Source organism: Oncorhynchus masou, chromosome 28 (genome assembly GCF_036934945.1).
Source record: "Oncorhynchus masou masou isolate Uvic2021 chromosome 28, UVic_Omas_1.1, whole genome shotgun sequence".
Classification (NCBI taxonomy): Eukaryota; Metazoa; Chordata; class Actinopteri; order Salmoniformes; family Salmonidae; genus Oncorhynchus; species Oncorhynchus masou.
The window spans coordinates 65,669,398-65,697,166 of NC_088239.1; the positions used below are offsets into that span (position 1 = coordinate 65,669,398).

General features: G+C 44.6%; 1 protein-coding gene across 4 annotated transcripts in view; it reads right to left on the minus strand.

Moving 5' to 3' along the window:
• Positions 1-1,414: 1,414 nt before the first annotated feature.
• LOC135518094 (AP-3 complex subunit beta-1-like) overlaps positions 1,415-27,769 on the minus strand; it is a 100,875-nt gene continuing 74,520 nt past the window's right edge. For 3 of the 4 annotated variants that reach the window (XM_064942981.1, XM_064942982.1, XM_064942980.1), the window contains exons 23-27: positions 22,856-23,084; positions 18,150-18,234; positions 17,465-17,562; positions 16,373-16,511; positions 1,415-4,149 (exon numbers count right to left, since the gene is read on the minus strand). In XM_064942981.1, the coding sequence (XP_064799053.1) occupies positions 3,996-4,149; positions 16,373-16,511; positions 17,465-17,562; positions 18,150-18,234; positions 22,856-23,084 (705 nt within the window). In that variant the 3' untranslated portion in view covers positions 1,415-3,995. Of the gene's footprint in view, positions 4,150-16,372; positions 16,512-17,464; positions 17,563-17,808; positions 17,880-18,149; positions 18,235-22,855; positions 23,085-27,769 lie in introns of those variants that run through there. The other variant, XM_064942985.1, reaches the window with a different exon arrangement.

Sequence of the window (27,769 nt, forward strand, 5' to 3'; positions counted from 1 at the left end):
CCCTGACTGTGAGGAAGGAGTCTGGATTAAAGGCCCTGACTGTTTACAGTTCCTGTTAGTGTACGGATGAAGACCTAAAAGGTCGAAACGTCACCTTTCAGTTCAGGTATAGGCTTCATCTTTTTCTGGTAATATAGCCCTATATTATACCGTATATTACTGATATTCAAAGGTGTGTTAGAGATTGCAAGCTCGCTAGGGAAAGTGTCTTTGAAATGTAATGTGTGTGTGTGTGTGTGTATATGTCTGCAAATCTGTGCACAGGGAGACACTGTGGTTAATGAGAAGTGCCTTATCTGCTCAGGTCAGACAGCAGTTTCCTTTAGTGTCTGTCTGGGACCCTCTCTATCCCTCCTATCCCCCTTTCTACCCCATCCCTCCCTTTGGCAATAAGACAGGCGTGTCCTTAACTGGGACCTTCTTTTTCCCTCCCTCATGTCCCTCTCTCCTATTCTCAGACAGACACCATGAAAAGTCCATATTAACAGGCCCATCATGTCGCCCTGAGAGAGCGAGCACAAAATCAAGCTGTCACCACAGAGGGGAGAGGGAGAGAAGGGGAGGAGGGAGAGAGGCAGGCCCCTCACCCCCAGCCCATTATAGTAGGTGCCAACCTGGGAGATGGATCACACATGCAGGGAGAGTAGACTAGTGGGTGTGTGTGTGTGTGCTTCTTCGTTTTGTCTACATCAGCCTTTCTACAGTTTCTTATCCAGTCTAACATTCAGTCAAAGACATTGAATACAAGACCAGGAAGGCCCAGTTCAGTTGTTCTTCGTATTGTTTCCATTCACACAACTTAGCCGCTGCCTACATCAAATTAGGAAGATGACTGAACTTTGAGATAGATGTGGAGCTGTTGCCGTGGTGATGTGATGATCACATCAAGGAGGAGCAAAACAACCACCAACGTCTGGTATAATAAGCACTGTAATGTTTCCATTCCTTTAATCAGTCAGATCAGGTAGCTAGTCAGATGAAAACCTTATCAACATAACTATCTAAGATATGTCTGCTACCATGCTTCAATTTTGCCAATCGCCAAAAATAAACTTTTGTTTTATTGAGAGGAAAATAAATCAAATGAATATGAAATAATTAAGAACATTAAATTGCTACTTAGACTGCCTGTCTGTGTCCTGCTTGTGTTCTGTATTACAACGTCATTATAGTTACAACAGACAAAGACGTTTGTCCAACATGTTGATGATGTCGTTTACAGCAATAGCAGACAAAAAAAAGTTTGTACAACTGATGGGGTCATAATATGTTGTAGCTTAATAAACCATTCAAAAGATAGAGCCATATTTGTAGGAAGAAAACAGAAACCACTGTTTATTAGAACTGCATCTAGTGTCTACTATGAAATAAGTGTTCATTTCAGAGTTTCACTCGCGGACCGTTGTACAACATGTTGATCATCATGTCCTTTAATAAAGTAACAGCAAACTAAGAGGTTTGTACAACATACCTTTCACAATATAGTAGCACATGCACAGAAGGTATGGTTGTTTAGCTATTGGGGAGAGGCATCCAGAGAATCAGGTCACTCAGCCACTCAGAATATTTAAATGAACATGCTGTTGGTACCACCTTTGTTTGTTGTTATTGAATCCCTGAGCTGAGAAGGTAGAAATCTGTCATTCTGCCCGAGCAAGGCAGTTAACCCACTGTTCCCCGGGCACCGAAGACGTGGATGTCGATTATGGCAGTCCCCCACACCTCTCTGATTTAGAGGGGTTGGGTTAAATGCGGAAGACACTTTTCAGTTGAAGGCATTCAGTTGTACAACTGACTAGGTATCCCCCTTTCCCTAATGTTAACTGGAACATGAAAGAAAGCATCTAAGATACTGTACATATTCATTACAACAACACCAAACCGTCTGTGTTGAGTAAAGTCTGATTTAGCAGCAGGCCAGGACGTCTGTGTTGAGTAAAGTCTGATTTAGCAGCAGGCCAGGACGTCTGTGTTGAGTAAAGTCTGATTTAGCAGCAGGCCAGGACGTCTGTGTTGAGTAAAGTCTGATTTAGCAGCAGGCCAGGATGTCTGTGTTGAGTAAAGTCTGATTTAGCAGCAGGCCAGGACGTCTGTGTTGAGTAAATTCTGATTTAGCAGCAGGCCAGGACGTCTGTGTTGAGTAAAGTCTGATTTAGCAGCAGGCCAGGACGTCTGTGTTGAGTAAAGTCTGATTTAGCAGCAGGCCAGGACGTCTGTGTTGAGTAAAGTCTGATTTAGCAGCAGGCCAGGACGTCTGTGTTGAGTAAAGTCTGATTTAGCAGCAGGCCAGGACGTCTGTGTTGAGTAAAGTCTGATTTAGCAGCAGACTATTCCTTCTCTAAAAAGGACATAAAAACGTCAAGACGGGAGTGTAAAAGCTCCAGATTTGAGTGTGTGTGTGTGAGACGGAGCTGTAAGTTACAGCTGCAGTAGGCCTTAACGGCTTGTGTCATAATGGCAGATAAAGCCGTTTCTATACACTGCCAGTTGCAGCTCTCGCTGTGTGTGTCAGAGGGGAAAATGGCAGAAGAAGTGGGTGTGAAAAAATATTTTGCGGTCTGTTGTAGTGATTGTCTATGGCCTGTCGGTGTGTGTGTGTGTGTGATGAACAGCTGGCAGGGGGAATAAGTGCGTAGGGAGAAGTGATGGATGATCTAACAGGTGTTCTCTATAGCCCTCGGAGACACCTCGCTTATGAGCTGGAAAACACAGCCAGACAAACCACAACACAAACACTGCACCCAACACACAAACACACTACACTCTAACACAGCCAGACACAAAACACATTACCCTAACCCAACACAACGCATCCTAACCGAACCCAACATTGCATCCTAGCCCAACACACACATAGCCAACGCACCGAAACCCAAGACCCAGTTAGTCACACTGCACCACAACCCTACCCACAAACACACTGGAAAACAACCCGATACACTAACCAAACACACAAAGCACCACAATCAAGAGAGACTCATTCAAAACAACCGTCAACAACCATAGTTCACGTTACAGTTTTAATATATTTAGTTCTTTTCACCAAAAGTGATACAGACCTCATTGAATGATGAACACATTTTTGGTTACCTGGTCTGGGGAGACACAGAGTCTCCGGTCTATCGAGACACAGAGTCTCCGGTCTATCGAGACACAGAGTCTCAGGTCTATCGAGACACAGAGTCTCAGGTCTATCGAGACACAGAGTCTCCGGTCTATCGAGACAGAGTCTCCGGTCTATCGAGACACAGAGTCTCCGGTCTATCGAGACACAGAGTCTCAGGTCTATCGAGACACAGAGTCTCCGGTCTATCGAGACACAGAGTCTCCGGTCTATCGAGACACAGAGTCTCCGGTCTATCGAGACACAGAGTCTCCGGTCTATCGAGACACAGAGTCTCCGGTCTATCGAGACACAGAGTCTCCGGTCTATCGAGACACAGAGTCTCCGGTCTATCGAGACACAGAGTCTCCGGTCTATCGAGACACAGAGTCTCCGGTCTATCGAGACACAGAGTCTCAGGTCTATCGAGACACAGAGTCTCAGGTCTATCGAGACACAGAGTCTCAGGTCTATCGAGACACAGAGTCTCAGGTCTATCGAGACACAGAGTCTCAGGTCTATCGAGACACAGAGTCTCAGGTCTATCGAGACACAGAGTCTCAGGTCTAGGGAGAAACAAGAGTCCTGTTGAAATGAACATTGATGCTCATTGCTGACAATAGACTGTCACAGTGTAAAAAAATATGATGAGGTGTGTGTATGAGTGTGTACCTTAGAGGACGTTTAAGCATGAGAGAAACTATATCAATCTCTTTGCTGCATGTAAGTGTGTATTTGCGTGACAGAGAATGAAAGAGAAGAAGAATTGAGATTGAGAGACAGAAATAAATGTTGTGTATGTGTGTTTTTGCATGCATGTGTATGAGACCTCCATGGCAGCTGTGCATTTCTCCCTGTGTTGGAGGACTAGGGCTAGGGGGCGCTGTAGACTCTAGGCCTGGGCAAGGGCCAGTTTAAGGTCTCGGAGCAGCATGGAGCCCACGACACTCTTCTCTGTGTTGATGGTGATCAAGGCTGTAGACGACTCCCTCAGCTCCACCGTCACCAGCACCACAGCTCCACTACTGGCCGTTTTACCAGCAAACCTACAGGGAACAGGAGATACAAGACTGGGTTACAGCACCAACAGGATACTGGGTTACAGGACTGACTGGATACAAGATACAGGGTTTACAGGACTGACTGGATACAAGATACAGGGTTTACAGGACTGACTGGATACAAGATACAGGGTTTACAGGACTGACTGGATACAAGATACAGGGTTTACAGGACTGACTGGATACAAGATACAGGGTTTACAGGACTGACTGGACTGACTGGATACAAGATACAGGGTTTACAGGACTGACAGGATACAAGATACAGGGTTACAGGACTGACTGGATACAAGATACAGGGTTACAGGACTGACTGGATACAAGATACAGGGTTACAGGCCTGACTGGATACAAGATACAGGGTTTACAGGACTGACTGGTGGATACAAGATACAGGACTGACTGGATACATGATACAGGGTTACAGGACTGACTGGATACAAGATACAGGGTTACAGGACTGACTGGATACAAGATACAGGGTTACAGGACTGACTGGATACAAGATACAGGGTTACAGGACTGACTGGATACAAGATACAGGACTACAGGACTGACTGGATACAAGATACAGAGTTACAGGATTGACTGGATACAAGATACAGGGTTACAGGACTGACTGGATACAAGATACAGGATTGACTGGATACAAGATACAGGATTGACTGGATACAAGATACAGGGTTACAGGACTGACTGGATACAAGATACAGGATTGACTGGATACAAGATACAGGGTTTACAGGACTGACTGGATACAAGATACAGTGTTACAGGACTGACTGGATACAATATACAGGGTTACAGGACTGACTGGATACAAGATACAGGACTACAGGACTGACTGGATACACGACTACAGGACTGACTGGATACACGATACAGGACTGACTGGATACAAAATACAGGATTGACTGGATACAAGATACAGGATTGACTGGATACAAGATACAGGATGGACTGGATACAAGATACAGGGTTACAGGACTGACTGGATACAAAATACAGGATTGACTGGATACAAGATACAGGATTGACTGGATACAAGATACAGGACTGACTGGGTACAAGATACAGGACTGACTGGATACAAGATACAGGATTGACTGGATACAAGATACAGGGGTTACAGGACTGACTGGATACAAAATACAGGATTGACTGGATACAAGATACAGAATTGACTGGATACAAGATACAGGACTGACTGGGTACAAGATACAGGATTGACTGGATACAAGATACAGGATTGACTGGATACAAGATACAGGATTGACTGGATACAAGATACAGGACTGACTGGATACAAGATACAGGATTGACTGGATACAAGATACAGGACTGACTGGATACAAGATACAGGATTAACTGGATACAAGATACAGGATTGACTGGATACAAGATACAGGATTGACTGGATACAAGATACAGGGTTACAGGACTGACTGGATACAAGATACAGGATTGACTGGATACAAGATACAGGACTGACTGGGTACAAGATACAGGATTGACTGGATACAAGATACAGGATTGACTGGATACAAGATACAGGGGTTACAGGACTGACTGGATACAAGATACAGGATTGACTGGATACAAGATACAGGATTGACTGGATACAAGATACAGGGTTACAGGACTGACTGGATACAAGATACAGGGGTTACAGGACTGACTGGACTGACTGGATACAAGATACAGGGTTTATAGGACTGACTGGATACAAGATACAGGGTTTACAGGACTGACTGGATACGAGATACAGGGTTTACAGGACTGACTGGATACAAGATACAGGGTTTACAGGACTGAATGGATACAAGATACAGGGTTACAGGACTGACTGGATACAAGATACAGGGTTACAGGACTGACTGGATCTAAGATACCGGGTTACAGGACTGACTGGATACAAGATACAGGGTTACAGGACTGACTGGATCTAAGATACCGGGTTACAGGCCTGACTGGATACAAGATACAGGGTTACAGGACTGACTGGATACAAGATACAGGGTTACAGGCCTGACTGGATACAAGATACAGGGTTTACAGGACTGACTGGTGGATACAAGATACAGGACTGACTGGATACAAGATACAGGGTTACAGGACTGACTGGATACAAGATACAGGGTTACAGGACTGACTGGATACAAGATACAGGGTTACAGGACTGACTGGATACAAGATACAGGACTACAGGACTGACTGGATACAAGATACAGGACTGACTGGATACAAGATACAGGACTGACTGGATACAAGATACAGGACTACAGGACTGACTGGATACAAGATACAGAATTACAGGATTGACTGGATACAAGATACAGGGTTACAGGACTGACTGGATACAAGATACAGGATTGACTGGATACAAGATACAGGATTGACTGGATACAAGATACAGGGTTACAGGACTGACTGGATACAAGATACAGGATTGACTGGATACAAGATACAGGGTTTACGGGACTGACTGGATACAATATACAGGGTTACGGGACTGACTGGATACAAGATACAGGACTACAGGACTGACTGGATACAAGATACAGGACTGACTGGATACAAAATACAGGATTGACTGGATACAAGATACAGGATTGACTGGATACAAGATACAGGATTGACTGGATACAAGATACAGGGTTACAGGATTGACTGGATACAAGATACAGGATTGACTGGATACAAGATACAGGGTTGACTGGATACAAGATACAGGACTGACTGGGTACAAGATACAGGACTGACTGGATACAAGATACAGGATTGACTGGATACAAGATACAGGGTTTACAGGACTGACTGGATACAAGGTACAGGATTGACTGGATACAAGATACAGGGTTACAGGACTGACTGGATATACAGCGGCAAGAAACAGTATGTGAACCCTTTGGAAATACCTGGATTTCTGCATAAATTGGTCATAAAATTTGATCTGATCTTCATCTAGGTCACAACAATACACAAACAGTCTGCTTAAACTAATAACATACAAACAATTATACGTTTTCATGTCTTTATTGAACACAGTGTAAACATTCACAGTGCAGGGTGGAAAAAGTATGTGAACCCTTGGATTTAATAACTGGTTGACCCTCCTTTGGCAGCAATAACCTCAACCAAATGTTTTCTGTAGTTATGGATCAAACCTGCACAACAGTCAGGAGGAATTTTGGACCATTCCTCTCTACAAAACTGTTTTAGCAATATTATTGGGATGTCTGGTGTGAACTGCTCGAGGTCATGCCACAGCATCTAAAATCGGGTTGAGGTCAGGACTCTGACTGGGCCACTCCAGAAGGCGTATTTTCTTCTGTTGAAGCCATTGTTGTTGATTTACTTCTGTTGATTTACTTTAGCCTAACATTCTCCTGCAAAATGTCTTGATAAACTTGGGAATTCATTTTTCCGTCGATGATAGGAAGCTGTCCAGGCCGAGGCAGCAAAGCAGCCCCAAACCACGATGCTCCCTCCACCATACTTTACAGTTGGGATGAGGTTTTGATGTTGGTGTGTTGTGCATTTTTTCTCCACACTGTGTTGTGTGTTCCTTCCAAACAACTCAGCTGTAGTTTCATCTGTCCACAGAATATTTTGTCAGTAGCGCTGAAGAACATCCAGGTGCACTTTTGCAAACTTCAGACATGCAGCAATGTTTTTTTTTTGGACAGCAGTGGCTTCTTCCGTGGTGTCCTCCCATGAACACCCATCATGTTAATTTTTTTTACGTATCGTAGACTCGTCAACAGAGATGTTCGCATGTTCCAGAGATTTCCGTCTTTAGCTGACACTATATAATTCTTCTTAACCTCATTGAGCATTCTGCGCTGTGCTCTTGCATTCATCCTTGCAGGATGGCCACTCCTAGGGAGAGTAGCAACAGAGCTGAACTTTCTCCATTTATAGACATTTTGTCTTACCGTGGACTGATGAAGATCAAGGCTTTTAGAGATTGTTGGGGAATAATCAGAATTAGTTGGTAACATAGGTAAGATGTTTTATATTCATCATATGTTTGTAAGTTACTTCTCATCAGAATGTTTTTGTATAATACTGTGGCGGGGTTTACAGTCATCTGGTCTCTGTCAGGACTAAGTTACGTGGGCCGGAGAGAGGGGAAAGGTCAAGCGTGTATCTCGTGGCTCCACAATGTCTGTGTGCCAGTCAATGTGTCTCTGTGATCTTGTCAAGATAGGATGGATTTGATATATGCCTGTTGATATGGAGGATTTGTTTATGGTTCTGAGTTTGAGAAAAGAACATAGTTTAGGAGACAAAGCTGAACGATAAATTATGCCGATGCTGTCTGGCTATGTGTGTCTTTGCTATAAAGGATCTCAGTTGCAATGTGAAAGGGACTCAGAGAATTCATTGATAGACACTGAATTGATCTGAGAGTCACAGGGTTGTGATGGAGCTCATATAATTAAAGATGGACTTTGTGATAACTAACTCTGACTTGTGTGTGGTTTGCTCTCATGATTTGGTAAATACAGGAAATTTCCACGACAAGATACTTTTGTAACCCTTTCCATCTTTATGCAAGTCAACAACAATTCTTAATCTTAGGTCTTCTGAAATCTCTTTTGTTCGAGGCATGGTTCACATCAGGCAATGCTTCTTGTGAACAGCAAACTCAAATTTATTGAGTGTTTTTTATAGGGCAAGGGCACCCCAACCAACATCTCCAATCTCGTCTCATTGATTGGACTCCAGGTTGGCTGACTCCAATTAGCTTTTGGAGAAGTCATTAGCCAAGGGGTTCACATACTTTTTCCAACCTACACTGTGAATCTGTAAATGATGTATTCAATATAGACAAGAAAAACACAATCATGTGTGTTTTATTAGTTTAAGCACACTATGTTTGTCTATTGTTGTGACTTCGATGAAGATCGGATCAAATTTGATGAGTTGTGAACAACTGTAGCATTTTGGAGTTATAATAAGGTTGGTAGCAACATGGAAATTGTTGTGGAAATCTGTTGCTGCTCAAGTCCACTACAAAATCCACAATGCAATGCTCTTTCTATGGGCTGGCTAGCTACACACAATAATACCAAAGACAATATCAGCATGCAACGGAGCTAAACTCAGCAAAAAAAGAAAGGTCCTCTCACTGTCAACTGCATTTATTTTCAGCAAACTTAACATACGTAAATATTTGTATGAACATAACAATATTCAACAACTGAGACATAAACTGATCAAGTTCCACAGACATGTGACTAACAGAAAATGAATAAATGTCTCCCTGAACAAAGGGGGGGGTCAAAATCCAAAGTAACAGTCAGCATCTGGTGTGGCCACCAGCTGCATTAAGTACTGCAGTGCATCTCCTCCTCATGGACTGCACCAGATTTGCCAGTTCTTGCTGTGAGATGTTTCCCCTCTCTTCCACCAAGGCACCAGCAAGTTACCAGACATTTCTGGGGGAATGGCCCTAGTCCTCCCCCCTCCGATCCAACAGGTCCCAGATGTGCTCAATGGGATTGAGATCTGGGCTCTTCGCTGGCCATGAAGAACACTGACATTCCTGTCTTGCAGGAAATCACGCACAGGACGAGCAGTATGGCTGGTGTAATTGTCATGCTGGAGGGTAATGTCAGTATGAGCCTGCAGGAAGGGTACCACCTGAGGGAGGAGGATGTCTTTCCTGTAATGCACAGCGTTGCGATTGCCTACAATGACAACAAGCTCAGTCCGATGATGCTGTGACACACCGCCCAAAACCATGACGGACCCTCCACCTCCAAATCGATCCCCCTCCAGAGTAAAGGCCTCGGTGTAATGCTCATTCCTTTGACGATAAACACGAATCCGTCCATCACCCTTGGTGAAACAAAACCGCGACTCGTCAGTGAAGAGCACCTTTTGCCAGTCCTGTCTGGTCCAACGACGGTGGGTTTGTGCCCATAGGCGACATTGTTGCCGGTGATGTCTGATGAGGACCTGCCTTACAACAGGCCTACATGCCCTCAGTCCAGACTCTCTCAGCCTATTGCGAACAGTCTGAGCACTGATGGAGGGATTGTGAATTCCTGGTGTAACTCGGGCAGTTGTTGTTGCCATCCTGTACCTATCCCGCAGGTGTGATGTTCAGATGTACCAATCTTGTGCAGGTGTTGTTTAACGTGGTCCTCCACTGCGGGGACGATCAGCTGTCCGTCCTGTCTCCTTGTAGCGCTGTCTTAGGTGTCTCACAGTACGGACATTGCAATTTATTGCCCTGGCCACATCTGCAGTCCTCATGCCTCCTTGCAGCATGCCTAAGGCATGTTCACGCAGATGAGCAGGGACCCTGGGCATCTTTCTTTTTGTGGGTTTCAGAGTCAGTAAAAAGGCCTCTTTAGTGTCCTATGTTTTCATAACTGTGACCTTAATTGCCTACAGTCTGTAAGCAGTTAGTCTCTTAATGGCCGTTCCACTGGTGCATGTTCATTAATTGTTTATGGTTCATTGAACAAGCATGAGAAACATTGTTTAAACCCTTTACAATGAAGACCTGTGAAGTCATTTGGATTATTACGAATTATCTTTTAAGAACTTGTCCTGAAAAAGGGACTTTTTGTTGTTGTTGCTGAGTTTAGTTAGTACAGTTTGTTTAGGCAATTTTACAGCTATCAATTTAGGAGTCTACAATCTCACCATATTGGGACAGCAGGTAGCCTAGTGGTTAGAGCATTGGGCCAGTAACTGAAAGGTTGCTAGATTGAATCCCCGAGCTGACAAGGTAAAAATCGGTCGTTCTGCCCCTGAACAAGACAGTTGCCCATGCTACGTCAATGGGTTGCGTGGTGCATTCTGGGCAATTCTGGGACAAGGAGCGAATGTGAGTCTTTTGGGTGCTCGCTAAAAAACCCAACATTAGCATGAATTTAATCAACAAGAAGTACAACATTATAAATATTTTCCGAAATGTGTGATAATTAACATGCTGTCTGTAGTATCGTATAGCTTTGGAATTGTGACATAATGTACTTTAGAGGAAAATAGACACATTTCTCGACATATACACTGACTTTGAGAAGGGATTGCGTGGCGATTAGCTTAGCAATCACGTGACAACATGACAAGGTGAATGCGTTTGGTCGAAAGTCTGCTGGGTGGGGTGTTATATGTTCCTTATTTCATTGGATTCCCATCTCCTTTCTATAATATCTCTGGCAACTGCACCATGCAATGCACTCTGGACTAAAGTAGCAGACAAACAGGAAAAATGTGCTAGACCATCCGTTAAGTTAGACATTTCTCGAGGTAGGAATATCGCAAAATTATGATCAATGGCTCATTCGAGAGAAGACATCCTTCCAAGTTATGACATCAGCCAGTATTGAAATATGACATGTATGAGACGTTTTTGCGATCTAAATGTCGTATTCCTATTGACTTCTAGTGTAGTGAGAGCGACTTTATCATGGTGCTACGTCATATTGGCCGGATTTCTGCCTGCGTGAACGGCAATAATTCAGATACACATGAAAACTGAAATTACCCAGGGAATCGATAGAACATCACTCAGAGATGCACAAAAACAATATAACATTCGAAATGGCTGAAACTTTCCTTTAACACACACCAAGCAGGCCCTCATAAATCCTCCATTAATACAAATCCCAAACACTACAAATCATGTAATTACCCAGCATTAGTGAGGGGGTGTCAGAGAGAGGGAGAGACAGAGAGATAGCCAGTCTATTATCCAGCTGACTAAAAAGCCATTAAGGAGGAGACACACTCCTTTTGTCAATCAAACATTCACCCCCTTTCTCCAGAGAGAGCAATAGAGTGTGTGTGGGGGGACCCTCCCTCCCCCAGGAGAATTCTCAGCAGCCCGGTTTCCTAGGATACCAGCCCCACAGACAGGGGGACTAAAATGGGGCACACATGGTGCCCATTGAGGGTGTTAACAAGAGCCAGGCAGCGGGCCTGACCCGGGGTGACCCAACCCCTCTTTAGGGTGACAGGCCTGTGCTGGGCCCCCTTCTCCCTCTTCCCTGTCCCCTCTGGTGCCCCACGTGGCTGACAGGCTGACACCACCCAGCCATCTGCCTCCGTTTAGCACTACATCCCTGGGACAAAAGCCCCCCGTGGATCCCTGGTTAGGCCTGACAAATACCCCACAAAGACCCGCTCTTAGAACTGACAAGCAGCCCTCCCTCAGGCCTGACAATAACTCAGTGAAGAGGAGAGGAGCCCCCCACAGCAGATAGAGAAGGATCAGAGCATGTTAGGAACAGGCCTGCAGACAGGACCAGGGGCCACTGGGCTGGCTATGCCTCTGTCTCTGGGTACAGCTAAACACCACCACCACCACCAACAACTAACACCCTATGGGATAGGGAGGAGGACACACCTTATGGGATAGGGAGGAGGATACACATATGTGCGCACACACACACACACACACACCAGTGTGTCTGGCTGTGCCTCTGGGGAGCAGCTAAATTACCATCAACAGAGGAGAGGGAGTTTATCAGGCAGCTCTCAGTCCTCTCAGACTTAATTAAAATATTAGCCACTTCAACAGGACACACTCCACTGAAAACACCACTAATCCCTCTCTCTTTCATTCTACCCCTCCACTCTTTCATTCTACCCCTCCACTCTTTCCTTTTCTCTTCTTGTTTAGCAATTGTGTAGGCCTAATGTCATTTTTCAAATATACCAATCTAACGACGCCAATCTAAAAGCTCCGGCTACCAAAAACAGAGCTTTAGATATGTTTAAAAAAACTGCACAAACGATCATTTTAAAAGCCCTACCCAGCAACTGTGTCCTGTGCTATAACCTCTTTCCATGTAAGCTGCCTGAGGTGTGTGGTCACTGTGGCTTAATGATTTTATGGATGGGGGGTCTCTCTCGCTCTCTCTTCAGGCCAGAAAACAGTATGCTTGATTTGTCAGTGGTTGGTGTGCTTTAAGTGTCTCTCTGTGGGTGTTACTTCCATGTACAGGTCTGTCTGGTTGGTGCATGGTGAAACATTTTATCCTATAGTTCTGAGCTGTAGGCATCTGGGCAGGATTCTCCCTGGTTCTGATTTCACACCGAGGACGAGAGACAACACACTGAGGTGACACCCCCCCCTCACACACACACATCATGAAAAAAAAAAACGTAACGGAGCACAGTGAAGTCCCGAGGAGCATCCATTTACAAACCAGACGTGAGCCCAACTACACACACAGTAGGGGTGATAGTGGTCCTAACCAGGTCATTGGTATGCCCATGCTCTCCCACGGCAGGCATGAGAGGGGCTAAACACTGGATTAATTGCAGCGTATGAAAAGAAAAGCAAACGATAACCCCCGGACTTAGAGAGGAGGGATTGGCATCGATCGGCAGACTGCTACTAAGCATCACTCTCCAATTATGTGCGATTCTCCTCAGTGGAAAGAGCCTCTCCCTGATGCCATCTGCCTCCAGTACACCTCCAACACCCCACCATGCAAACACTAAGTGGGCTTCACCTTTACATTCAACCTCAGGCTGGGTCAGGAAGAACAAGGATCAGTCTGCCACCCACCACAACCGACTGGCTGTACGACGTTACTGGATTGGATTTATGTAGAGCTTTTCCAGCACTTTACATTATATGAATACTCAACCAAAAATTCCAGAAAAACATTCAAGCAAACATTTGAAGTAAACATATGACTGGTCCGACATATAGCGGCTGCCTGGTAGACAACACTAACAGGCCCTGGATGGTTAAAGCCATTAATGCAGCAGCATGCACCCAGCAACCCCACACTGAGCTGAGCTTCACTGGCCATGTGGTCAGAGGAGTGTCCAAGACCAAGTGTCCTTCAGCAGGGTGGTCAGATCAGACCAGCTACAGCCAGATGGGTACTGCTATTAACCCCTATTAGAGAGCAGTACATTTCCCAGAACACCGCCATACGGACACTGAGTGACCACACTGCAGCCCATATGGACACTGATGACCACTAGAGAGAGGGAGATAGAGGTGTGTGTGTTGACCACTACACAACAGGGGGAGATGAAGGGATAAAGAACACTTCACAAGGACAGTATACAGATGTGTTAACTAATGCTGAGTTGGGGATTGGGAAGAGAGAAGAGTCACACACAAACACAGACATTGTTAGCAGTGTTATTGAATATGTTCATAACCATTGCTACTGTTATTATTTGGTGGCACATTCAACAATAAAGCTCACAACCCCTCTAAAAACAGAATAATAAAAAATAAATAAAAGAGCTTTGGGCTGCAATTTGTTTGTATTATAGGTGATAATCAAATAATGATTTTTACGAGTAATAAAATTATGGGATAAAATACTGAACATCCTCATTAATTTAAGACTAATAGGACAAAAAGCATATTTGCATTTAACCCCATTTCAGTCATCACCAAATGGAAATAAAATTGGATATATAAATAGGTTATATTGAAGCAAAGTAAACATACAGCTTAAAATTCCCAAGGTGCACTTTTAAAAATGAAGGTCTCTAACCAACCAATGCATACAAATACGATCACATTTGCTTTCAAACGGAGTGAAAAATAGAGCAGATTTATTCTATTCCCCCTGTTTAGACACAAACAAGAACAGCTTTTTCTACATTTGCTTTTCTGCTTGATTTATTGCCAGCCTCCTTTCCATCAATCTATTGGGCTGTGTTGAGGTGGTTAGGTTTTCCTCCGTTAGTAAGGCCATCTTGTAGAGTAGCAGTGCTGCACCCTGCTGGTGATGAACAGGACTGCATGGCTGAGAGGGAGAAGAGGTGCACTATACACCCATGTACACACGCGCACAAACCAAAGATAAGGAAGAATGCTAGCTGCATATCGGGTTAAATTATTCTAATAGCCACAATACCAAATGTAATATAGTATTGTGGCTAATACCACCACACAATATAAACGTGATACCATGTAAGATCATCACTTCAAGGATGAACCCTGACCTCCAGGGAGAGCGCCTCATTTGTGTGCTGGTGCCCAGGCAGGAGAGGACTGTCCCTAGGGAGGAGGAGAGGGGGTCCTAGTGGAGTTCACCTCCATCACAGTAACATTAATGCAGTGTGACCTCCACAATGAGCTCTCAGTGTGTGTCTCCCCTCACATCGATCCTTCCTGTGTGCATTTGTGTCAACACTGGTCTGTGTGTGTGTGTGTGTGGGTGTGTGTGTGTGCGCGTGTGAGAGAAAGAGTGTGCACTAGTAGTTGTGCAGCATCAATATAACCCCACCTATGAGATACCTCTTCGGTAATTTCAGATCTGAAGAAAACCGTGGATGGCTCCACCTAACGTAACTTCCAGTACACCGATCTGACTCCTTTAGATGTGCAGAAGGGGAGGCTGCTAGCCCAGGGGTCGTCTTTGGACCAGGTCCATGTCATCATTGCGAGACCAGAGGAGAACGTGTCGTCATTAAAGGACAGTGAGGAGAGTGTAGCTTCCTCCCCAGCCGTCAGCCAGCCAGGCAGCAGAGAGAGATTGATAGCCCAGAGTCATTTGTCCTATTGGTTATTCTAAATGAAGTATGGGCTTATTGGAGGCAGGCCTCTCCCACCGGCTAACATTGATTTCCACTCACTCTCCTCCACTCCTCCTAGCTCCCTGTAACCTTGTGCTAGTGTCTCATTCCTCCTCTTTCTTTTTCCTTCTCTCCATCTCTCCCTTTCTCCCCCTTCGTTTTTCTATCCCCTTCTGTTTATCCCCCGTCCTCCCTCTCTCCCCCTAAGATCCCTTATTTTCAGACAGTTGGATAGACAGGGAGGGAGGTAGAGACAAAGTAAAAGAAGGACAAAGTGGGAGACAGATGGAAAGATAGGAGAGACAGAAAGAGGGACAAAGAGGAAGTGAAAGAGAGACAGGTGAGGAAACGGAGAGAGAGAGCAGGAGAGAGATAGATGGAGGGGTAATTATCCGTCAGGTGTGTGTGTGTGCGTGACGGAGAAGGAAGCTCATTAGCACACCCTGTGTACACCAATTACACAGCAAGACTTCACACACACCGTTCTCTAGGCATTCCCCTGGCAGAACCATCTCAGGCAGGGACACACACAGATAGTCAAACACATACGTGCAAAGCAGAGCCGAAAACACACACACACGCGTTTGTTTTACTATTGTTGTGGGGACCAAACAATTCATTCCCATTCAAAATGCCAATCGCTAACCTTAAATAGCCACACAAAAAACAAAAACACACACACCTGTGGACGTTGTCTTGACTGGATGGAACCACTCCCAGGTTGGCCACGGTTGCCACTGGTCTGCTGATTGGTTGGCTGGTCATGTTCTCTGCTGCCATAGTGATGGTTGCCGAGCTCTCGTTCATGCCCAGAAGTTTACCTGATTGGGTGAGGAACAGTTTAGTGAAATGATGCACTCACATCACATCTAGAGGTTGCTTTGCAGGTGCGCTGGAGAATACTATTCATTGACTGCACTCAATACCCAGTGACACACAGCCAGCACACTGTCCTCATTCTGACAGATGACAGGAAATGAAAATAGTGCTTGAGAGCTTGACTGTGCGGAAGATGAAGAAAGAAAGTGCACCTAACATGCCAGAAATGGTTTTTAATGAGGATTGGAGTGAATGGCATAGGGAGGGATGGAGGCAGGTTAGAGTGAGTGGGGTGTGTGTGTGCGGGAGGGACACACACTACTCCATTCAGGTCAAAATAACAAATCTGTTTAAAGGTCACCAAAAGAGAAGGAAAGTTGTTCAGTTGAAAGAATCTTCTTTAAAAGAGAGGGGTGGGTTAAATCTAGCCTTTGTCTCCTCTTCTCCCTGATTGCTGTGAGGAGTAGAGATCAGAATACAAATCTAGTGAATGAAGATTCATTAATGAATTAACCGGACGAGGAAGGCATTAGTAGACACTTAGAGAAGAGTGGTGGCCTACATACCACATTCTCTCAACAGCTCTCCTCGGTGTGTGTATGTGAGAGTGTGTGTTTACAAGATATTTCAGCCACTCTTGGAGGACCATTGAAGTTGAATGGAAAATGTGTCTTTATTATGACGCATTTCTGCATTAAAGCCTCCATAAAAAGCAGGTCTGTATTATTGGCATCACTTATGAAGCCATTAACAACAAACTGCCTTTGTTGCTGCTTTGACTGGTCTGACTACAGCACACGGCTCAGCAGCACTTTTTTTTAACAGTGACTTGTCCTAAACACCATGAAATACAGAGTGATTGGTCATGTTGATGATAATGTAGCTAATGTTTAGTCTGACTGTGTAAGATAATGATTATGATATTTTTTGTAGTTAACGCTGTATGAAATCTCACCTTGCTCCGTGCGGAAGTCCAGTTCGGTCATGGTGATGGGCAGGAGGAGTTCACCTACGGCAGGCTGGATGGACACACTGAAATGGTCCTCCTTCGTACTGATGGACAAACAGGACAACAGTGAGTGTTGAAGGGGCACAAATATGTTACTGTGTTATGTTTCTGTCTGTGTGTTTTATAGTACTGTAGTGTTTTGCGATATACCTAATAACAAAATCAAGCTACCGGTAATGCTAAAAAAATTTAAATTAGGGATGTGTGTATGTGAAATTCTCTCTGTTCTGATTGCCATACAAAACAAACTGGGTGATTGGCATTTTGGCACGGATTGATTTGCTCTGTACCCCCAAAAATTCTGATCAGCGAACGGTGCAGAGCAGAAAGGTGGTGGCATGGACTGCTGTTCTTTTCTGCTCTGGGAAGTCAGAGCAGAGTTCATTAATGAGGGGAATAATTGTTATCTCTGAAACAGGATCAATGGCGGGTGATGCCTCACCTGGGAGTCAGGTCAGAAAGGAGAGGAGGAAGAGGAGGGGTAGAGAAGAGATAACTGACCGGAAAGGAGGAGTTTTCAAGAAGAAAAGCAAGTTAGGGATAGGAGGAGGAGGAAGAAGAAGAGGAGGGAGAATAGGAAGAGAGCCATAGCTGTTTCAGCCTCACTGTGTATAAAGACAGGGTATCTTACCACAGCTGGAAGTTGGCTGCTTGTGTTGAGTCGTTGAAGTCGATGCCCATGAAAACAGTCACTGAGGCCTCTGGCTCCAGACACTCTGAGAACAGAGAAGAGGAGGATGCGAGGAGTGAGTGAAAAAGGCAGAGGGGGAGGGAGAGGGCAGAAGAAGAAAGGGAAGAGAGGAGAGGAAGAAAGGAGTGAGTGACCAGAACAGATAGCGAGGGAGTGGTCAAAGGAAGAAGAGAGATGGAAGAGGGAAGACAGGAGAGGAAGAGTGACAAGGGAGGGGGAAGAATGAGAGAGAGGAGGGCATTAGAGTGGAACAGACAGACAGGCATGCAGACAGACACTACTTGTGTTTTCTACTTCACAAAGCCAGGCCATTGCGTGTGAGAAATCCATCTTTCAATCTCATCCTCCGCAACAATGAGACTGAAAAAGAATAGCCTATTTCCAAAACAACAGGTTTGTCAAAGAGAACATCAGGGTCTGAAGAGAGAGTGAAGGAGAGGAAAAGAGAGAGAGAGGGAGGGAGGAGATGGCTATGTATAAAGTAGGACAAGAGATAGGGATGAGAGAGAGATGAGGAAGGAAGAGGGAGAGAAGGAGAAAGACATGGAGCAGAGAGATCTGTGAGGTAGAGAAAGTGAGAAGGATGAGGGAGAAAGAGGAGACAGATGGACAGAGTCATCCTCTATGCTCTCCTGAGCAGCCCTGTGTTTCTCTGTGGAGTGGAGGTGTTTTAGCGTGGAACTCTGCTTCACCCAGAGGAGAGGACCCTGGACACCAGAGGACAGACACTGAAAACAGAGACATCAAACACTCCTCTTCTCAACACTCCTCTTCTCAACACTCCTCTTCTCAACACTCCTCTTCTCAACACTCCTCTTCTCAACACTCCTGCCTCAAAGGTGCTTTATGTCACCCCTCTTTCTCTCTCCATCTCTAACTTCTTCCCTCGCTCATCTCACGCTTTTCTCCTCCTCATCCCCCTCTACATTTTAGTTTTGAGAGGAAGGTGGACTTTACTACAGTAGATGAATAAATGTAGATGCAGGTGTGGAAGCGCCAGATATGTTGAAACACATTGTGAGCCATGCGACTGTAGGAACAGTGCTCCGTATCATTTATTTTTAAGACATTGTGATAGAGTAAGGTATTTCTTCCGCATTCACTTTCTTCTGCTCAATTTGAAAACCGACTCCACACATACACACGCTCCAAACTCAATCGATCCCAATTACCCAGTGTTTGGCAGCCTGAGTTCCTTCAATGCCCAATCAATCCACAGCCAATTGAAGCTTTTAACGTGCTTGAGCGCACACCACTTTTCTATTTTCATCTCTTCTTTTGCTTTTCTTTGATGTCTGCAGGGAGAGTTGGCCCAGAGTTGTGTGTGTTATGGAGATATTCTCTAATCAATATGGCCTCCCAGGGATTATGTGGATTAATACGCAACCTCTCAGCTATAGAAGATTATAATAGAAAACAAGGTCTCTAAGGTTTCCTCTCATATAGGCATATAGTCCTCCATAGTATAATGACCTACTAATACAGGGTTTGGAGTGACCAGCAGAGAACTTATTTTAAAATGTCACGGAACATAAGAGGCCTCATATAGAATTGTAAGAACGAGAGGTCATACCTGTATGTGCAAATGAATTTGTTTTACATTAAAATCATTAGGTCCTGGATGGCAGTGTAATGCAGGGTAGTTAAGGCCTTTCCCTCGAGATGACATAATACGTAACCTGGATGATGTTTCTAGCTCTCTCGGGAGAGGCTATAGGAGGACGGGCTCATTGTAATGGCAGGAATGGAATTAATGGAAGGAGTCAAACATGTGGTTTTCATGTGTGATACCGCTCCATAGATTCAATTCCAGCCATTACATTGAGCTTGTCCTATATACACAGTGTACAAAACATTAAAAACACAGTCGTCGTAATATTGAGTTACATCTACACTGATTGAAGTGGATTTGCGACATCAGTAAGGAATCATAGCTTTCATCTGGTCAGTCTCATTGAAAGAGCTGATGTTCTTAATGTTTTGTACACTCAGTGTTCACCCTCGATTTATTCCACATTTTGTGGGATTAAGATGGATTTAATAGTCGTTTTTTAAATCAACGATCTACACAAAATGTCATGGCAAATTCGAAGAAGAATTCTAACATTTGTAAAAGAATATCATGAAAAATAAAACACGTTGATAAGATAAATATTCAACGCCGAGTCAATCAATAAATGTTAGAGTCACCGTTGGCAGCGATTACAGCAGTAAGTCAAGAGCTTCCCACACGTGGATTGTGCAACATTTTCTCATTATTATTTTCAAAATTCTTCAAGCTCAGTCAAATTGGTTGATGATCATTGCTAGACAACCATTTTCAGGTCATAGATTTAAGTCAAAACTGTAACCCGGCCAGTCAGGACCATTCACTGTCTTCTTGGTAAGCAACTCCAATGTAGTTTTGGCATTGTTTTTTAGGTTGTTCTGCTGAAAGGTTCCTGGTGGAAAGCAGGTTTTCCTCTAAGATGCCTGTGCTTAGCTCCATTCCGAAAATGTTTTATCCTGAAAACTCCCCAGTCATTAACGATTGATTACAAACATACCCATAACATAACGCAGCCACCACTATGCTTAAACATTTAGAGAATGGTACTCAGTAATGTGTCGTATTGGATTTCCTCCAAACACAACACTTTGTATTCAGGACTAGAAGTTCATTGCTTTGCCACATTTCTTGCAATATTACTTTAGTGACTCGTTGCAAACAGGATACATGTCTTGGAATATTTTTATTCTGTACAGGCTTCCTTGTTTTCACTCTGTCATTGAGGTTAGTATTGTGGATTAACTTCAATGTTGTGGATCCATCCTCAGTTGTCTCCTATCACAGCCATTAAACCCTGTAACTGTTTTAAAGTCACCATTGGCCTCATGGTGAAATCCCTGAGTGGTTTCCTTCCTCTCTGGCAAATGAGTTAGGAAGTAAACCTGTATCTTTGTCGTGACTGTGTGTATTAATACACCATCCAAAGTGTAATTAAAAACTTCACCATGCTCAAAGGGGATTTTCCATGTCTGTTTTGATTATTTTTACCAATCTACCAATAGGTGCCCTTCTTTGCGAGGCATTGGAAAACCTCCCTGGTCTTTGCGGTTGAATCTGTGTTTAAAAATTCACCGCTCACTGAGGACCTTACAGATAATTGTATGTGTGGGGTACAGAGATGAAGTAGTCATAAAAAAATGGATGATAAAAACTATTATTGCACACAGAGTGAATCCATGCAACTTATTCTGTGACTTGTTAAGCAAATGTTTACTTGTGAACTTATATCAGCTTCTTGGTATGCCACACCTGTCAGGTGGATGGAATATCTTGGCAAAGGAGAAATGCTCACTAACAGGGATGTAAACACATTTGTACACAATTTTAGAAAAACACATTTTTGTGCGTATGGAACATTTCGGGGAATTTTATTTCAGCTCATGAAACCAACACTTTACACGTTGCGCTTATATTTTTGTTCAGTGCTTATACACTACATGGCCAAAAGTATGTGGACACCTGCTCGTTGAACATCCCAAAATCATGGGCAATAATATTGAGTTAGTCCACCTTTGCTCCTCTGACAGCCTCCACTCTTCTGGGAAGGCTTTCCACTATATGTTGGAACATTGGTGCAGGGACTTGCTTCCATTCAGCCATAAGAGCATTAGTGAGGTCAGGCACTGATGTTGTGTGACTGGCCTGGCTCGCAGTCGGCGTTCTAGTTCATCCCAAAGGTGTTTGATGAATTTGAGGTCAGGGCTCTGTGCAGGCCAGTCAAGTTCTTCCACACCAATCTCAACATTTCTGTATGGACCTCACTTTGTGCACGGGGTCATAGTCATGCTGAAACCAGAAAGGGCCTTCCCCAAATTGTTCCCACAAAGTTGGAAGCACAGAATCGTCTAGAATGTCATTGTATGCTGTAGATTTAAGATTTCCCTTCACTGGAACTAAGGGTCCTAGCCAGAACCATGAAAAACAGTCCCAGACCATTAATCCTCCTTCACCAAACTTTACAGTTGGCACACAATTTTTACGCACTACGCGTTTCAACACTCGGTGGTCCCGTTCTATAAGCTTGTGTGGCCACCAACGCTGAGCTGTTGTTGCTCCTAGACGTTTCCACTTCACATTAACAGCACTTACAGTTGCCCGGGGCAGCTCTAGCAGGGAAGAAATTTGACGAACTGACTTGTTGGAAAGGTGGCATCCTATGACGGGGCCATATTGAAATGTTCAGTTTGGGCATTCTACTGACAATGTTTATCTATGGAGATTGGATGGCTGTGTGCTGGATTTTATACACCTGTCAGCAATGGGTGTGGCTGTAATAGCCAAATCTACTAATTTGAAGGGGTGTCCACATACTTGGTCAGGTAGTGTATTATGTTATCTAACTCACCTATAGTATGTATATACTACCTCAATCAGCCTCACTAACCGGTGTCTGTATGTAGCCTCGCTACTGTATATAGCCTGCCTTTTTACTGTTGTTTTATTTCTTTACTTACCTATTGTTCACCTAATAACTGTTTTGCACTATTGGTTAGAGCCTGTAAGTAAGCATTTCACTGTAAAGTCTACATCTGTTGTATTCGGTGCACATGACAAATAAACTTTGATTTGAAGCAGTGTATTATGTTATCTAACTCACCTATAGTATTGAAGCAGTGTATGTTGAGTCCTGTGGGGCTCCTGTCTCCAATGTGGATCTGTTCCAGAGGGTGGTCTGTGGTGTTGGTCAGGCTGATCAGGACTGAGACCATGGTGGGCTGGTAGAGACTGGGCTGTCTGGGGAACTGGTACTGGGCTGACAGACCTTTACCTGTCATACGGTGCAGCAGGTCATGGCTCTTCTCTGGGACAAACGCTGGACTGCTCAACTGGAGAGGAAAGGCGAGTGAGAGGGGACAGAGCTGAGTAAACAGGGACACACACAGAGTGGACCAATGAGAATATGAGAAGGTCTGAAGAACAGAATGTTGGTTGATAACATTGACAAATATGGTCTTTGTATGTTGTTGTTTGGTGACGTAGGTCCAGCTCTCTTCATTAAATATCTACTTAACATAGGCTACTCCACTTACGACTGCAGGAGAACTGAGGTTTGTTGACAACGTATGCCTAGCTCTGTTCATTAACCATCAACCATTCTTCCTGGAAAAAGGCCCATTTCAGCAATGTCCTAGAAAAGTGCCATATAAACCCAATGTATTATTATTATTCCTATACAGTATGTCCCCAATCAAGCAGGTTAGTAGTGAGTGGGTGGGCTAGTCTGACGCGGCTCCATGGCAGGCTGATGGACTGCTCTGGCCTAATGAATGGGAACACTAGAGGACTGCTCTGGGCCTAGCCTGCCATTCAGCTTTCTATTAACAGAGCTTTTACCTTTTCAATAGCAGGAACTGTAATTACCATAGCATAGAGAGGCAGGATAAAACACCCAGTCAGGAGAAGAGGGAGAAACTTACTGATAAATTCTGGGGGTTAAGGAGTGTTTTTCCTTCTTTATTTTCCCCTAGCAACATTAGCATGGTCCCTCGTTCATTCTGTATTCTGTTTGTTCTTTCATTCATTCTATTTTCTGTGCATTCTTATTCTGATTAACCGGCCTGACTCTTTTGACTTGTTGATTTGACAGTGGCAATGGCGCCCTCTCGACTCAAGATAATCTAGTCTACGTATAGTGGTACAAGCCATCTACTGTACACAGACAAAGACAGATGCAAGCAATCACAATTAGGTTGCATGCAAAAAAACAAATATACGCAAGCTGGCTAGGTGGTTTCATAACACTTTGCATAGGCACAAAACTACACTCCACTGCAATAACCCCATCAACAACTGTTACAAAATGATAATTTTAATGAAGATTGAAGCTACTAGGCCTAAATGGTGTTACACATCATTTTGAATTATCGGATGCCCACATGTCTCATTCATGTGTGAAAAGGCAAATAAAATATATATATTTTTACACTGTTTAGTGGCTCAATCTTCATTAACAGTAAAAGGCTACCTTGTTGACACCCAGCCATACAGTGACAGAACTGTCTCAACATCAGGACAATCACAGCCATACAGTGACAGAACTGTCTCAACATCAGGACAATCACAGTTATACAGTGACAGAACTGTCTCAACATCAGGACAATCACAGCCATACAGTGACAGAACTGTCTCAACATCAGGACAATCACAGCCATACAGTGACAGAACTGTCTCAACATCAGGACAATCACAGCCATACAGTGACAGAACTGTCTCAACATCAGGACAATCACAGCCATACAGTGACAGAACTGTCTCAACATCAGGACAATCACAGTTATACAGTGACAGAACTGTCTCAACATCAGGACAATCACAGTTATACAGTGACAGAACTGTCTCAACATCAGGACAATCACAGTTATACAGTGACAGAACTGTCTCAACATCAGGACAATCACAGCCATACAGTGACGGAACTGTCTCAACATCAGGACAATCACAGCCAGACAGTGACGGAACTGTCTCAACATCAGGACAATCACAGCCAGACAGTGACGGAACTGTCTCAACATCAGGACAATCACAGCCAGACAGTGACAGAACTGTCTCAACATCAGGACAATCACAGTTATACAGTGACAGAACTGTCTCAACATCAGGACAATCACAGTTATACAGTGACAGAACTGTCTCAACATCAGGACAATCACAGTTATACAGTGACAGAACTGTCTCAACATCAGGACAATCACAGTTATACAGTGACGGTACTGTCTCAACATCAGGACAATCACAGTTATACAGTGACGGAACTGTCTCAACATCAGGACAATCACAGCCATACAGTGACGGAACTGTCTCAACATCAGAACAATCACAGTTATACAGTGACGGAACTGTCTCAACATCAGGACAATCACAGTTATACAGTGACGGAACTGTCTCAACATCAGGACAATCACAGTTATACAGTGACGGAACTGTCTCAACATCAGGACAATCACAGTTATACAGTGACGGAACTGTCTCAACATCAGGACAATCACAGCCATACAGTGACAGAACTGTCTCAACATCAGGACAATCACAGCCATACAGTGACGGAACTGTCTCAACATCAGGACAATCACAGCCATACAGTGACAGAACTGTCTCAACATCAGGACAATCACAGTTATACAGTGACAGAACTGTCTCAACATCAGGACAATCACAGCCATACAGTGACAGAACTGTCTCAACATCAGGACAATCACAGCCAGACAGTGACGGAACTGTCTCAACATCAGGACAATCACAGCCAGACAGTGACGGAACTGTCTCAACATCAGGACAATCACAGCCAGACAGTGACAGAACTGTCTCAACATCAGGACAATCACAGCCAGACAGTGACGGAACTGTCTCAACATCAGGACAATCACAGCCAGACAGTGACGGAACTGTCTCAACATCAGGACAGTGACAGAACTGTCTCAACATCAGGACAATCACAGTTATACAGTGACAGAACTGTCTCAACATCAGGACAATCACAGCCAGACAGTGACGGAACTGTCTCAACATCAGGACAATCACAGTTATACAGTGACAGAACTGTCTCAACATCAGGACAATCACAGTTATACAGTGACGGAACTGTCTCAACATCAGGACAATCACAGTTATACAGTGACGGAACTGTCTCAACATCAGGACAATCACAGTTATACAGTGACGGAACTGTCTCAACATCAGGACAATCACAGTTATACAGTGACGGAACTGTCTCAACATCAGGACAATCACAGTTATACAGTGACGGAACTGTCTCAACATCAGGACAATCACAGCCATGCAGTGAAAGAACTGTCTGTCTCAACATCAGGACAATCACAGTTATACAGTGAAAGAACTGTCTGTCTCAACATCAGGACAATCACAGTTATACAGTGAAAGAACTGTCTGTCTCAACATCAGGACAATCACAGTTATACAGTGAAAGAACTGTCTGTCTCAACATCAGGACAATCACAGTTATACAGTGAAAGAACTGTCTGTCTCAACATCAGGACAATCACAGTTATACAGTGAAAGAACTGTCTGTCTCAACATCAGGACAATCACAGCCATACAGTGCATTTGGAAAGTCCAGGCTCTAGCTGGGCCACTCAAGGACATGGAGACTTGTCCCAAAGCCACTCCTGCGCTGTGTTGGCTGTGTGCTTAGGGTTGTTGTCCTGTTGGAAAGTGAACCATCACCCCAGTCTGAGGTCCTGAGCGCTCTGGAGCAGGTTTTCATCAAGGATCTCTGTACTTCACCATAGGGATGGTGCCAGGTTTCCTCCAGATGTGACGCTTGGCATTCAGGCCAAAGACTTCAAACTAGATTTCATCAGACCAGAGAATCTTGTTTCTCATGGTCTGAGAGTCTTTAGGTGCCTTTTGGTAAACTCCAAGCGGGCTGTCATGTGCCTTTTACTGAAGAGTGGCTTCCGTCTGGCCACTCTACCATAAAGGCCTGATTGATGGAGTGCTGCAGAGATGGTTGTCCTTCTGGAAGGTTCTCCCATCTCCACAGAGGAACTCTGGAGCTTTGTCAGAGTGACCATCGGGTTCTTCGTCACCTCCCTGACCAAGGCCCTTCTCCCCCGATTGCTCATTTTGGTGTAACAAAATGTAGAAAAAGGGAAGGGGTCTGAATACTTTCAGAATGCACTGTATATTGCCAATATACTAAGTAGGCTACTAAGTAGGCTCCTCCCTGCCTCAGACAGATACATGGATATCAGCCCTGTGTTAATGAGAGTAAAGTGAGAGAACGCTAAAACAAGTAGTTAACACCTCCTGAATCCTTCTGTTACACCTGCTGCTGTTGGTGCTATGCTTTTACCTTGACAAGCTGAGAGACGAGGGAGTGGGGGGAGGTAGAGAGACGAGGGAGTGGGGGTGGGGGGTAGAGAGAGACGAGGGAGGGGGGGGGGGGGGTAGAGAGAGACGAGGGAGTGAGGGGGGGGGGTAGAGAGAGACGAGGGAGTGAGGGGGGGTAGAGAGAGACGAGGGAGTGAGGGGGGGTAGAGAGAGACGAGGGGGAGTGAGGGGGTAGAGAGAGACGAGGGAGTGAGGGGGTAGAGAGAGAGAGGGAGTGAGGGGGGGGTAGAGAGAGACGAGGGAGTGAGGGGGGAGGGGGGTAGAGAGAGAGAGAGGGACGAGGGAGTAAATACAACACATATCTATGGGGGGGTAGAGAGAGAAGGGAGTGATGTGGGGGTAGAGATATTATATACCTTACTTGCGAGGGAGTTTCCCATGGGGGAATTGAATTGAGAGAGACGAGGGGGAGTGAGGGGGGTAGAGAGAGACGAGGGAGTGAGGGGGAGAGAGAGGGGGGTAGAGAGAGACGAGGGAGTGGGGGGTAGAGAGAGACGAGGGAGTGAGGGGGGGTAGAGAGAGACGAGGGGGGAGTGAGGGGGGTAGAGAGAGACGAGGGAGTGAGGGGGGTAGAGAGAGACGAGGGAGTGAGGGGGAGAGAGAGACGAGGGAGTGGGGGGGTAGAGAGAGACGAGGGAGTGAGTGGGGAGAGAGAGACGAG